A 14,999-nucleotide genomic window follows, 5' to 3' on the forward strand; every position below is an offset into this window, starting at 1 on the left:
AAAATGAAACAATGAGCTAGTTTTTTTTTTTTTTTTAATGGGAGGGCTGGGTTGAATTTGGATATATTGTTTTTGGATTAAATGTGGCTCAATAGGTTTTTAGTTAAAACCCAATAATTACTGGGTTTAATTGGGTTAATGTCCATTTAACCCAACTAATAATTGAGTGAATCTGGATTCAATTAGAGTGAGTGGATTTGGGTGGACAAATGAGTTTGAGCTTACTTTGCTACCCCTAACAACATGACAGACCAGTATCTAAGATGCAAACCTCTAATTAGTTTCAGGCCCCATTTATTTTTACCAATATCACTGCTTGAGCATGATTAAGATATTGGGTGTGTTTATATAAGCTGTAACGAAACAGAGTTTTGAGTATGAAATGAACATTTATAAAAAAGCTAACAAGAACTGCTGATGCAAAATGACGTTTTGCATTTTAAAAAGGGACTTTTAGACACTCAAATCGCCTAACTAAATACGCCCATGTAGGTAGAGTTGCTTGGCTTCAATGCTCTGTCATAGCTTATTTAACCATTCCAAACCTGTGATTTGGAGGCACCACACGTTCCATGCAACATATTACATGGTTGACACTTGACAGATTTGAGCGCAGATTATGGGGACGTTGAAATTTGAATGGTAGATTTCTGTCACAAACAATTGCTTGTTAAAGGGCTCCATATCACATGCTACCTATGACTGTCTTACACCTTTTTTTTTTTTTTTTGAGAAGCATGACTATCTTACACCTATATATATTGTATCGTGTCCTTCTCAAAAAAAAAAAAAAAAAAATATATATATATATATATATTGTATCGTGCATTGACCTCCAAACTCGGAGTACATCTCAACCACTACAACAGAAAGTGTCAACACGACCCAGAAATGTCTATCGCTTTATTCGCTTTTACCTGAAATCCGCCACGAATCACAGCCTAATTGGTTCTTTGAATTCAGTCGCTCCAAGTGAGAATGGGGTTTAGTGCTTTTAAACATTTACTGCTTTCACGGGGTTTTTGTTTAGATAGAACCGTAAAAAGACAAGAAGACTAGTATTTCTTTAGCCAAGCATATGATCAAAGTAATTAAGGTTGCTTTTGGAAACATGAATTTGGATTTAGATTTGAATTTAAAATTACTAGATTTAAAATGACTTGATTTTAAATGTGACATGATATGGCTATTGGCAAATTGTGATTTAAAGACGCATATAGTAATATAATTCAAGATGAATATGAGAGAAGAGAGAGATTTGGATTAAAATCTTCTAATATTCTTGGAGTAACTCTATCTGATTAAAGTTTTTAAAATTCTTGTCTAGTGTGTTCGGATGGTAGAACTTGAGCATGTGACTTTGGATTAGTCATTAGAGTGATTAAAATCTAAATATCTTGTTTGGATAGTTTTAAAAGATCAAGGATTTGGATTTGACAAATTCACTAAGGTTTAAAATAATTAGATTTGAAATGATATCTAAAATCAATTGATTTAAAATCAAAACATTTTAAATATATTGATTTAAAATTTAAATCCAAATCCAAATTCATGTTTCTAAACGCAGCCTTCATTTATTTTGAAATAAATAGATTAGGCTTGGCCATGCTATCAACATTCATTTATACTAATATTAACTATTACTAATTTGTTTGATACTATTTATTTAAACTATTAAATATGTAAAATTTAGTGTGTTTCTTTTAAAATGAACATATACGACTTTAGAAACTCTAAAATATAGTTATTCACAAGTTCTAGAGAGGGTGTTTGGTATAGTAGTTTGAGAATTATTGTTTAGAATTTTTTGAAATACGTGTGTAGAAAAAAATGTGTAAAAATGCGTGGAATGATATTTAAAATGTGAGTTTTAACGGACTCACCCACAATCCAAGAAAACTAGTGTTACACGGAGCGATAGTGATGGCGAAAGTTTCTTTAATAATGGCATAAAAATGTTTTTGTGGCAAAAAATCAGGTTGTCTGGATTCATGGCCTCAGGGAATCCGTGCCACCTTTGGTTATGTCTATTTTGAGAGAGATAGAGACAGAGACAGTTGAAACTTGAAACTTGATGTATTATTTTCTTCATTTCTTTCCTACCTTTCTAGCTCCAACCTTCAAAATCACCAACTCTATATGTATTACTCTCAATTTCTGATCTTGGCTTTGACAAAATTTCCAAAACTATGGAAGATGAAAGAGAAACTTTCTTGTCAAAGAGCCCACAAGTTTCAGGCAACTTAGACAATGAAGGAGCTGAATTGAAGAGCCTTAGATTATGTCTCAAATGGGTGTGTTTAGATCAATCCAATCTCTGGAGGGCTAGTCTTTCATGGTCTATCTTCTTTCTATTAGCCATTGGTGTTCCAATCGGCTCACACTTTGCCCTTTCGTGCTCGAGTTGCGATGAAAACCATAGCCGGCCTTATCGTCTGGTAGTCCAAATTTCCCTTTCTGTATTCGCAACACTCTCATTCTTGTGTCTCTCTACTTGGTCAAATAAACATGGTTTAAGAAAGTTTCTCTTCCTTGATAAGTTAAGTGATGCCAGTGAGAAAGTCCAACATGGATATACAAAACAGCTCCAGGTAAAGCTTTGTTCTTCCTTTCTTTTCTTTCAAATATATTCAATATTTGAGTCTAAATATGCATGCATAGTTTGCTGTCTACATTTTTGTTAAAAGAAAATGACTTTGTAAAAAAATTTCAACCACCCTCATGAATCATAATCATATCAGGCTGTATTGCAAATATTTTTACAGAACTTTGTAGGAAATTCTTGTACAATGTTTTTTATTCATTAAAAAAAAAATGCCTTCCCCTGCTTCTCTATAGAGACAGAATGATCAGAAATTCAGAACCATGAAGTTCCTCCTACTTGGTGGTTCCTATTTGATTGCCAACAAGGCAAAATGGTTTCTTTTTCTATCTTAGACTTGAGAAAAAGGAAAGCCTTCTGAACCTAATTTCACAAGAACTATGAAAATACTATAAACTATAGAGCTCCTTTATTAGATCAGATATTTGACTCTTACTTCTACTTTGGCATCCTAAACCACCTAATACAGGTATTAGCAATATGATCTGTGAACCATTTCCCCAACCACAAGAGTGAAGACTGAAGAGTCTACTTGTGATTTAAGGCAAAAATCTATACTATCACAATTGGCAATACACACACAAATTTAATTAATTCAACAACAAAAAGTAGGTACCTTTACCAATTTGATAAGCAACACAAAAGGTTAAGAAACAGGACATAGCTCTATGTCTTTTCGGATGATTTTAGAAAAAGGGAAGCAAACTTGTGACTCCAAACCCAAGCCACTTGTTTCTCTAATGAAAATGATTACACATAAAGCAAGTAATAATTGAAAAAAATTCAAACATGATTGTAAAATTAAAAAAATAATTGAATATATTCAAATATGGTTGTTAGTCCCTATTTTTCTAGCTATTCACTATATCAATTATCATATGGAAGTCAATCAGGGCTACTGCTCAGATCACTTCACATGTTACAACTCATGGCAGTTTGATCATTTAAGAGTTATATTAGCCTAAGCTCAACCATGTCCAAGTGTGGGCTTAGGTCAATACGGACTATACAGTACTACTTCTAAGACTCCATACCTATATATATAGAACTCTCTCTATACTGTTTACTTGCTCATCAGTTCCCTTTTTAGTTTTTACACATCAGAATGATTAAAAATGTGACTTTCTTATTCCTGCAGAGGTCAATGAAGCTCCTCTTGGTTTTTTTACTCCCCTGTTTTATTTCTGTTTGTGCCTACAAAATATGGTGGTACGTCTCAGGTGGCACCAAACTTCCATATTATGTTAACATCTACATAAGTGACACAATTTTATGCACATTGGAGCTGTGTTCATGGCTCTACCGAACAGCAATATTCTTCCTTGTGTGCATTCTCTTCCGAGTTAGTTGCTATCTGCAAATACTTAGACTAGAAGACTTTGCTCAAGTTTTTCAGAAAGAAACTGAGGTGGGATCAATCTTAGTGGAGCACTTCAAAATTAGAAGAAATCTCCGGATCATCAGCCACCGCTTCCGAGCATTCATTTTTTTGACTTTGGTTTTGGTCACAGCAAGTCAGTTCACTACTCTTCTAGATACAGTCCCATCCAGTGCTAATGTCAATATCTTCAAGGCTGGAGAACTTATAGTAAGCACTGTTTCCTTTACTTCTCCTATTGTAATACAATTTATATAGTTTAAAAGATTACCTCTAAGGGTGTACTCAGGTGGTGGGTTCATTGGTTTGGGACGTGACGAAAACCCAAAAGTGTTAGATTTAATCCACTTTACTATCAGTCCATGAGGTTTCTGGGGTGCCTCATGGGCAGAGAATAAAATAGTCTAGCCAAAGGGCTTGCCTGACTGGGACACATAATTATGTCAAAAATAAGATATTAATCAAACTAAATTATGTCAGAAATGTACAAGGTGCCTAAATCATAAAATTTTCACCTAATTTCAAGTTTTATAAGATTCCTTGTAAGAAAACAATTTCCCTGTTTATTAATAATTTCAATTTTTTTTTTTTTTACTTATAATTGTGTAGGTATGCTCTATTAGCCTGGTGACTGGGCTTTTCATATGCTTGCGCAGTGCCACAAAAATTACACACAAAGCACAGTCCCTTACAAGTCTTGCTGCAAAGTGGCACGCCTGTGCCACAATAAACCCTTTCGATAACACAGATGGTGAGACTCCAAGGGCTCGGATTACTTCAAGTCAAGTATTTTCTATGAATCATTATTGGGAATCAGATGATGAAGAGGATGGAGATGATGATTTGGACAATACCAAATTGGTGCCAATTTTTACGCATACAATCTCATTTCAGAAGAGACAAGCTCTAGGTTAGTGGATTTCATTTTCTTCTGAATATGAATTTTTGCCAAACAAATGTCTGACATATAGGATTTCATTTTTTATTTAGTTATTGAAAATCTGATCATTTAATTTTATTTCGGAAAAAATTGTTTACTTATCAAGTTAGTCTTTCAATAACCCTATCATTATAATGGAGTGCCATATGTCTTTGTCAATGTTTTTAAAGAAATTCTTACGATTAAAAGGATCTTTTCAAATTCTAATACATATAAATATATATATATATATATATATTTGATACATCAATAGTGGGAGTGAGGGGATTTGAATCATGTATGTCTCGGTTAGAACTTGGAAACACTAAAAACTATAAATTGAATTACAAAACTCTTGGTAATAGTTCATAGAACTTAAGTTAGTTGATAAGAACTTTTTTTATTTTTTATTTTTTATTTTTCCTCTCCTTCTTTGGCTGAAACATGAAGGATAACAATTTTCCTAAAAGACATCTAAATGTCTAACACATGGTAAACAATATGTAGGACTGATTTTTGGTAATGACAACTAACTAGGTTTTGAGTCTTCAAAAATGACCTAAGATTTTAGAAAAACAAAAACAGGTAAGCACTTTTTGTTTTTGGGATATATTCAATTGTTACAATGGGGAATGAGGGATCGAATACTTGATATCTCTATTAAAAACACCATGTATCAGTTGAGCTATAAAACTCTTATGAGAAAAAAACAAATCCAAATAAGGTATGTAATAAACAACAATGTAGCATGATATTTTAGTAATGTTATACTATTTGGTGCTTATGAGTATGACAAAATGACTGTGTTGCAGTGACATATTTGGAGAACAACAAAGCAGGAATAACAGTGTTTGGATTCATGCTGGACAGAACTGGGCTTCGTTCCATTTTTCTGCTTGAACTAGCTCTTTTTCTCTGGCTGCTCAAGAAGACAATCGACGTATCTTAATCCTTTTCTTTCGTTCTTCCTTTGTATGTTTTTTTTTTTTTGAAAACACAAGCACCCTCAAAGTTTATGTATATAATCTACTTTGGCCGCCAGTAAACTTTTCTGCAAATGGTATGGATCCTAACTTTTTATTAATAAAAAGTGTTTTCAAGTGTAGACTTTACAATTGGAAAGTGTAGTAGTGAAATTCTACGAGTCACAATTTTCTTTTGTTAATCACCAAAAACCAGGTATTAGACTCAGAACACACAGCATGCACAATAATAATGATATGATGATGATAGTGCAATAGTCTGAAATTTTTATAAACTTGAAATGTTGAACTAAAGATCCAAGTAAATTGGGCTCCAAAGAAGAATACACATCAAATGGCCTTCATGAATATGGGTAATGCTTGTGCAAAAATTACCTAGCTAGGTAAAAACTGTCTGATTGCCAATCTTTTCAGACTTGCTGTGGTATTATCCAAACGGTTAAAACAAGAGAGCTCGAACGGGTCTAAGAATTCCAGCTCAGGACAGCCTGACAAGTGGCAACATTGTTATCAGCTACATTGATTGTAGTATTTGACAAAAATTGAAGAAAACTAAAATGATATTAAAATAATATTATTTCTCTTAAAATAATACTTATCGTTATACTCCTAACACAGAAGTCGTTGTAGTATAGTGGTGAGTATTCCCGCCTGTCACGCGGGTGACCCGGGTTCGATCCCCGGCAACGGCGATATTTTGTTTTTCCTTTTTCAAATTTCACTCGTTTAGTATAATATTTGTTTTTGATTCATGCGAATAAATTATGCGATAGTAAATTATTTTGAGCCTTTGACTTTTTAGTCGTTATAGTATAGACTGTATAGTGGGCAACTGTGCTATTTTTTTTTTTTTTATCTTCAGACTCCATTTTATATATACATTTTTCAATAAAAGTTTAATAATATAATCTAAATATTATATCACATAGTGCAAACATTTCATAAAATGAAATAAATATTGTGACAGTAGTAGTAGCTAGTTCTTGTTAACCTAGCTTAACTATAAAAGTTTTTTTTTAATCATAAGAGATTAAGGTATTCTTAAAATAAGAGATGAAGGATTCAACTGCATGTACAAACACCTAATTGATATCTTTTGATTTGGTGATAAACAGCAATTATCATAAAAGTATAGAGCATACACTATATGTTGAAATTCATTGTATTAAAAGTAATGATATTGATCTCTTAACTCTAAACCAGTATGGAGCTATAATAATTTGTTCCTAAATTTTTGGTATTATAAAATCTGGAACTCTCTCTCTAAATAGAGGATTAGAGTTTTATTGAATCAGAAAAATGAATTAATACAAGCAACTGATTCCAATACAGTAAGGCTATTCTATATATACATGTCAAAGACTATGCTAATTGTACAATAGTATTTCATTATATACATGACAACCTAATTATTACAAGCCACGTGTATCATAGTCTCCAAAGCTATGTATGAAGACTTCGTGATAGGAAAAGTCTTGTGCCACATAAAGTGGCACAAAAAAAGCCACACCTTGCCCATGTGGCGAGTTGTGGTTGGTGGAGGGGTGTCCCACCACCACCCCTCCCCCAACCACAACTCACCATATGGGCGAATTGTGGCTTTTTCTGTGCCACTTTATGTGACACTAGAAGGACTCCTTCATGATAAAGTATTGCCTCAATGGTTTCTAGCACATCCTTACAAGCCCACTGGTGCTTTGTATCTGATGCTTCTGCTGCACATTTGCTCCCCATTTGTTTATTGTTGTGGCTGTCCTTGTCTGCTAGTGATGATGCTACTGTGCTTGTACTAGCATCAGTATAGCTACCAACTATCTCTTTGCTTCGTTGGCCTGCTCCACCATTGGATTGCTGCCCTACACTAGTCCTAGCAGATAATTCCTTAAGCCTTGAGCAAATTGTATTAGTTTTAACAGGTATACTATACATAAAGATCATGCATTTCATGTGTTAAGTCTCCTATATTGGTCCTAAGATTTGTTTGTTTGTTTTTTTTTTTTTTTCCTAGTGAATATGTTTTTCTAATTTTGTTGTTGGGTCCCTCTCTTTCAAAACCTTAAGTCTCCTCTACTCCAATCAGCCTAACCCAATTGACTACTGTCCAATCCAAAAACTTAACAAAAATAAAACTTGAAAAAACTGAAAAACCTATTTGCCAGATGGTTGTTGTTTTTATGGGTGTTTCTATTTGAGATGCTGAAAAATAAGTCAGTGAGAATTTTTTTGGCAACTAAGCCTTGTACTTTCATGTATATGGAACTTTCGCCTTTGTCTTTTTCTTATTAATTTGCCTTTGGACAAACTCAAAGGAGAAATAACAATTTTAATAAAATAAAATGTTATGAAAAACTCTTTTTGGCTCTTTTACTTAACATTCATGAGGAATTTAATGAAATCTTTATGGATGCTACTGTGTGAATATAAAATGTTTTTGAGTTCATAGACTGAATGAAAAATAAATAAATAAATAAAATAATAAAAATTAGCAGCCATTACCTATCAGTGGTTTAAAAAGTGTTATTTTACCCACCCGAAATCTCTGTTATGCAGCCATTACCTTTCTCATCATTTTCTCCATTAAAAACATGAGAGAGAGAGAGAGAGAGAGAGAGAGAGAGAGAGAGAGAGAGAGAGAACGAGATCTGAATGAGGTAATTGAAAAAATTATGGAAGTTGTTTATGTTTTGAATTAAGAACACTAAAAGAAAATCCTAGAAATGAATCTTAGAGCATGTTTGGATGCAATGAGTTTTGAGTGATAAGATCTTGTTTTCATCACTCATGATCCAAAACTGATGGGGCCCACGGAAGAGCAGTTGTTTGGATGATATCACTCATGATCCATGACTCAGTTTTGGTGATTTTGTGACTCAAAAAAATGAGTGATGAAGAGGAAAAGTGAAAACACATTTCACCTGTTTTCATAACTCATTTTCCATCAATCAGTGGTAAGTTTGTAATATTGTTGAGATTGTGGCCCCTTTGTGGGACCCGCGTCAGGGACATGTCTACATCAAGTCCTCAGCACCAACGACTTTCTCATTCCCCTTTCTCCTTCTCCTAGCAACAAACCAACATTTCTTCAAAAACCCAGCAACTGTGAAGAATGAAACCCAGCAACCAAAGACTACCCTCCACCGGATTTGCAGAGTTCTCTATATCTCCTTGGCAAGATCAAAATTTTTTGAAGCTGAAGAAGCCGCCGATGACTTCAACCGCCACCAATCCACCGCTCCCTAAATTTTATTTTACAAAACCTTAAAAAACAAAAACCAAAAAAACCAACCCCACAGTAGACCAAGAACCTAGATTCCAAAAACCCATATGCACACAACCCAAATTGGATATCTTTCTAACCCACATGTACAAAATTATGAAAATTAAAACAGTAACTTACAGAGGTTAGTGGGTTCAAGAAAAAGAAAAAAATAAAACCCGAAGAATCCGAAATTAACAAAAACAAAGAAAGTACAGCGCCGACAAAAATTTAAAGAGCCAAAAAAAAAAAAAAAAAGGGGAAAAGGAAAATGAAGCGTTCAGTTACCGAGTCAAAGAACTAAAGATCAGTGTGAATCTAGAACAGCGATCAAAGAGCTCCAAATCCGAAACCGAAAGCAGAAAATTAAGCGACGGCAGCGGCGGATCGGCGGTAAAGCTTGCCGAAGACATGGAGCGCGGTGACGAAGCTGATGAAGCAGAGGCTTATGACGAGCACGATGGTTGGCGAGATCTTCAGGAAGGAGGATGAGCGGATTTTGTGTTGGATTTTGGTGGTATCTCCAGAGGTTTTGGGTAGCGTCTTCGACAACTGGGCTGAGTCCTAGTTGGTTTGGAGGTTTGGGTATTTGTGGGTTTTGAAATGAACATCTGTGGGTATTGAAGGGGAAGAAAATGAAATGAAGAGAGTGAGGGTGAGGCGGGTAGGCTAACAGGATTTATGATAGGTGCTCAGGCATGGGTCCCTAAAAAGTAAAAAAAAAAAGATTGAGTGATGGGAAACTGAAAATATGTGCCAAACAGGTGAGTGTAAGAAATTGGGGTATTTTAAGTGATGAGTGATGGGTGATGAGTGATGAGTGATGAATGACGAAAACTGAGTGATGAGTGACAATTTTTTTAAACCAAACAAGCCCTTAGTCTTCATATAAGAAAATTAAAACTCTTGTATGATTCACAATCACAGGATAAGAAAGGAAAAAATTGACCTTTGCCCTTTTTGAAAAAATAATCCAGCATTTTACCCCATTTCCCAAACTAATTAGGGAAATGTCTCTCTTTTGAAACTCGATCAAAATCGAGTTAAATCTTATAGTGCCGTTTTTAAGGAGCTTATAGTAACATTTTAAGGACATATAGTGGCATTTTAAAACTCGAGCTCCTTGAAATCGAGTTATAGGCAAAAAAAAAAAAAAAAATTGCATGTAACTCAACTTCACGGAGATCGAGTTACAAAACACCACTATAGGTCCTTAAAACGTCACTATAGGCTTCTTAAAACGCCACTATAGGGCCCAAAATTTTTTTTTATAACTTGATTTTGAAAAAATCGAATTTCAAAAGAGGGGCATTTTCCTAATTAGTTTGGGAAAGAGGGCAAAATGCTAATTTTTTTTTTTTTTTGAAAGGGGCATTTGCCCATTTTCTCCAAATAAGAAATAATAATTGTTTTAAACAATTTTTTTATTAATTGAACCTCAATCAAACATCTCTTAAAAGATGTGGGTACTAGTGATGAGTGACAAGAGTTCCCTAATCACTACAAAGAAAACCGAATTTTAGCATTAACTAAAAATTGGCACTGAAGATAAAAAATAGACGCAATTTTCTTTGGGTGTGTCAACCAAATAGTTGCCGCATAGAAATGAAGTAAATCATCATACCTTAAATCTTCACCCCAACTTAAAAAGTTAACAAAAAAAGTAAAATTTTTTCCAATAATTAATAAGTTTTTGTGTCAATGTTTTTTTTGACACAAAAAGCTTATATAACGGCATTATTTAAGTTGACGCATTACACATATTGTATTACATCTTTTTGTGTCAAGCCATCAACAAATATAACGTCAACGACGCATAATGTATTGCATCTTTTCATGTCAACAAACTTGTTGATGCAAAAAAAAAAAAAAATATATATATATATATATATATATATATTAATTTGGTTGCCTAAAGCAATTAGATTCTATCCGATAAACATTTGTTTCAATTATTCTCATTTTATACTAAGGTAAGATATGGAGAATTAGCCGATAAAGAGAGAGACCTAATTGGATAAATCAAATAAAAATTTAATTCTCTATAAATTTCGTGAAAATATCAGTTTACACCTCCAATAGAATAGTTATACATTGTTTTCCGATAAAATAAAATTGGGAAATGCTAACGAGTGCTTTTAGGATACTGGTTAAAAATCCAGTTAAAGAAAGTTTTTATGGGAAAAGAAAAAAAAAAATTAATGTTTTGACAGCTTTTTTCATTTTCCATAAAAGTGATATCGAAACTTTCCTAAAATTGATTGTTAACAAGTACCCTAAGGGTACTCGTTAGCATGACCCAAGAAAAGTTGATCTTGTCTCGAGTCTTGATTATGCTTCCTTCTTCTAAGATATTGTTACTAGTTAGAAAATTACAAGTGAGTTAAGTGAGAAAACTTTTATAGAAAGTGAAAGAGTTTCTATATCCTACAATAACTTCTTATGATGCAAACTTCTTAGGATTATGAGACATATTATAATGTCTGTGTGTGTGTATATATATATATATATATATATATATCAAAACAGAGTATTTGTCTAATTCATCCCAAAAACAAATGAAACATAGTGCAGCCAAAAACAAAGAGAGTCCAAGACACGATCAATTATGCAATCCATACAGGTGCCAAACAATCCAATATTATTGAAGTAAGTTGCAATAGTTATCAATCCAAAAGCTACCACAACATCCCTCATAATATAGCTCATAGATCTCTAAGGCCCTTTAACCACTACTTAACGAAGTTGACGCAAACCTAACAATACTAAGAGTCTAAGACTAGTTTAAACCAGTGCCAGCTAAATGGGTGAGTCAAATAGGCAACTGCCTAAGGCCCCCAATAAAAAAAGACCCCTAAATTTTTACCAATAGAGATATTCTTGTATCAATAGAAGTATTAATTAAGCCCTAAATATTCACCTATAAATAGAAAGTAGTTGTTTTTTATCAAAGAAAAACCAGTTAAAGAAAAAATTTTCATTGGATGGGTCAATCATTTAATCTCTCATACATAAATGTTAAAAGAACTCATTAATCTTACACTAGTAAATAAATTTATACTCAAATTCTATTTAGAAATATCAAATATATAACTTCATTAAAATTTTCAATCATAATTTTTTAGTATTCGGTTACTTCATTCAATAAATAGTGTTTATTTTACTTGTATAGTCATTGAATAATGCAATGGGTTTGTTTTAATTTGTAATTTTTTTTCCCAAAAAATAGATTTTAAATGGAAGAAAAAAAAAACCAAAAGTTAAATAAATAATCTATTAATATTCAAAGTATAAGAATAGACCTCATTTAAAGTTGTCGCCTTAGGCCCCACAATACCTTGAGTCGGCCCTAGTTTAAACTTGAATGATATATTTCAATGAATTAATTTTTTTTAGAAGCTATAAATTAATGAATTAAATCTAAAACATGGTGTGGACCTAAAGCTAGCTACCTCTTTTAGGGCACTAATCGTGCATTTTGAAAGTTTAAGGTACAAAGTGTAATTTGGAGTATAGTCTATAGTAGTAAAATGTAATTAAAAGAATTAAATAAAAATTACAAAACCCTGTCATTGATCTAAAATTGAAACCAAAAATATATAATAATATTTTATAAATCAAAGACGGTTAGAGATTAGAACCAAAAAAAAAAAAAAATATATATATATATATATATATATAATCTCAAAATCATATAAGAGAGAGAGAGAGAGAGAGATTCTATGCTATATAACCCAGTAAAACTATCCATTCTTGTGCCCTACTTTCTTGCCCAATTCCCACTAGTAATTTTTAATTCTTCCTCACTCAACCACTCCAACAACCATAAAGGAAAGAAAAAGAAAAATGTTGTAACTATGTGAAAGTTATTAGGTACTCTCAGAGTACCATAAATGCGTACTTCCCCCTCTCACATAAATGGTGGGTCCCACCATGAATTTAATTAGTGGAACCCACCATTCATGTGAGAGGAGAGAATACGCATTTATAGTATTCCGGGAGTATATAATAATTTCCCGTAACTATAATCTATATGACCTTTGGTTAGATAAGAAGAGGAAATGTTACTTTTAAAGTACCTTATAGTTTTATAGTAACCTACATACTACAATCTAGCATCGCTATTCTGAAATTGGGTTAAGTGGGTCCTAGCCAGCATTCAACTGTATTACCGTAGTAAAAGAATGAGAGAGAAATGAGATATAGCTTAGACTTATTTCTAGGGTTTTTTTCTTTAGTGTTCTTGAGCCAAAACAGAAGCAATTTCTATAACTTTCCAAATAACCCTTTCAGATCTTCTTTTCTCTTCTTCTTCTTTTTTTTTTTTTAAAAAAAAAAAAAACTTTTTATATCTATAACGATGAAAGTGATAATGTGGATAATATTTTCATACCATAGCTAACCTCTAATAGTTTAAGTGAGACTTTTCAAACCACAAATAGGCAACATGAAATTGGGCCTAACCACAAGGGGTAAACTGTAATCAACTTTATCTTTATACTTGAAGAAAAATTAACATTTATTCATAGGTTCAAGCTTAAGAAAAAATAAATATTTATGTTTATGAAGTTTTTTTTGTTTAAATATTGTATTCAAAATATAGTCACATAGTTCTTTATTATTTGTACTCATCACCCTTTAAGATTTTTGAAATTCTATAGGAATTATAAATTACATGTTAGGATTCATTTAGTAACTTAAGTAGAAAAGATAAGCAGATAACTACATAAATTTACTTATTAGAAATTAAAAATTCGTGAGCACACATAGACAATATGTGTCTTAATTTTCCTTCTATGCTTTACAATTATAGTATTCGAGTTAAAATGAATTCAATGCAAGAAATGAATAATTCAACTTTATCCTAGTGTGCATAACCTTTTAGTGGTATATTTGATGATTGTGTTTTAGAGTTTGAATAAAATTTTGTTGTTTGTACTTTGTGGTATCTTAAGCTCTCAAGGTTGGTTTTAATATAGCTCTTATATGAATTTAAAATGCATTCAACAGAAATTTATTAATAAATATTGACTAACAATTAGTAAAATACATATTTTAAGTGTTCTTACAACTGAAAGAAAATGGTATGATCTTTGCAAACAGGAGACATACCTAAAAGTAGCATTCGTATGTGAATATGTGAGACAACAAAAACTATATGTTAGGATTCATTTAGTAATATATATATATATATATATATATATAAACATAAAAAGATAAAATTTACATGTTAGAAAAATAAATCACTTGAGCACATATGAAAATATTTGCATCTTAATCTTCTTTCTATGTCTTACATTTTAAGTTTTATTCTTAAAAAAAATTCAAAGCATGATGATAATTTTAACTTTATCCTAGTGCACACGTCCTTTTACTAGTATTTTTGTTAATCATGTTTTGGAGATTGTCGTGTCAATTAATGTTTGTTGTTAATTTTGGTTTTAATATATCTTTTATGTGAACATAACAATTAATTAAATTTAAAATGCATTCACCATTATTTAATAAATAGAGGGTATCACAGTTAATTAACACAAGTAGTGAAAGAAAAAGGTGGACACTTCAAACACGTGAACAAATACCTAGAAAATCTTTTGTTTCTGAAAATGTGGTGTTTAAAGGTTAACACCAACTCAAAGAATATAGAAACACTAATGAAAAGGGTGGGGGCTTCAAATACTTTAGAATTGAAGGTGGCTTTATATGTGAATATGTTGGGAGAATTGATTAAAGATTTTCATAATTAATGTTAATTGCAAATATAATTATTATAAAAAAAAAAAAAAAGTTCATCAAAAGCAAACATATAAGAGCCTTTATGTTAAATATATTGTGTGAATTGATGGAATACTTTGATCCCT

At 32.2% G+C, this 14,999-nt stretch overlaps 1 protein-coding gene and 1 non-coding gene across 2 annotated transcripts; both read left to right on the forward strand.

The window, feature by feature from the left end:
* Positions 1–2,049: 2,049 nt before the first annotated feature.
* On the forward strand, positions 2,050–5,948 carry LOC115979591. Its single transcript, XM_031101645.1, has 4 exons — positions 2,050–2,591; positions 3,741–4,190; positions 4,590–4,890; positions 5,712–5,948. The coding sequence occupies exons 1-4, from the start codon at positions 2,190–2,192 to the stop codon at positions 5,846–5,848; spliced, it is 1,290 nt and encodes a 429-aa protein (XP_030957505.1). The 5' UTR covers positions 2,050–2,189; the 3' UTR covers positions 5,849–5,948.
* A 554-nt stretch (positions 5,949–6,502) lies between these two features.
* On the forward strand, positions 6,503–6,574 carry TRNAD-GUC. Its single transcript has one exon. It is a non-coding gene; the product is annotated as a tRNA-Asp (tRNA).
* The last annotated feature ends 8,425 nt before the right edge of the window (positions 6,575–14,999 follow it).

The sequence above is a fragment of the Quercus lobata genome, chromosome 3 (genome assembly GCF_001633185.2).
Source record: "Quercus lobata isolate SW786 chromosome 3, ValleyOak3.0 Primary Assembly, whole genome shotgun sequence".
NCBI lineage: Eukaryota > Viridiplantae > Streptophyta > Magnoliopsida > Fagales > Fagaceae > Quercus > Quercus lobata.

What these genes read in the sequence shown, in the direction of transcription:
- LOC115979591 (XM_031101645.1), top strand. Translation starts at nt 2,190, where the DNA reads ATGGAAGATGAAAGAGAAACTTTCTTGTCAAAGAGCCCACAAGTTTCA. An exon ending in GATATACAAAACAGCTCCAG is followed by an intron (nt 2,592 to 3,740) that starts GTAAAGCTTTGT and finishes TTATTCCTGCAG; the next exon opens with AGGTCAATGAAGCTCCTCTT. An exon ending in TCAGAAGAGACAAGCTCTAG is followed by an intron (nt 4,891 to 5,711) that starts GTTAGTGGATTT and finishes ACTGTGTTGCAG; the next exon opens with TGACATATTTGGAGAACAAC.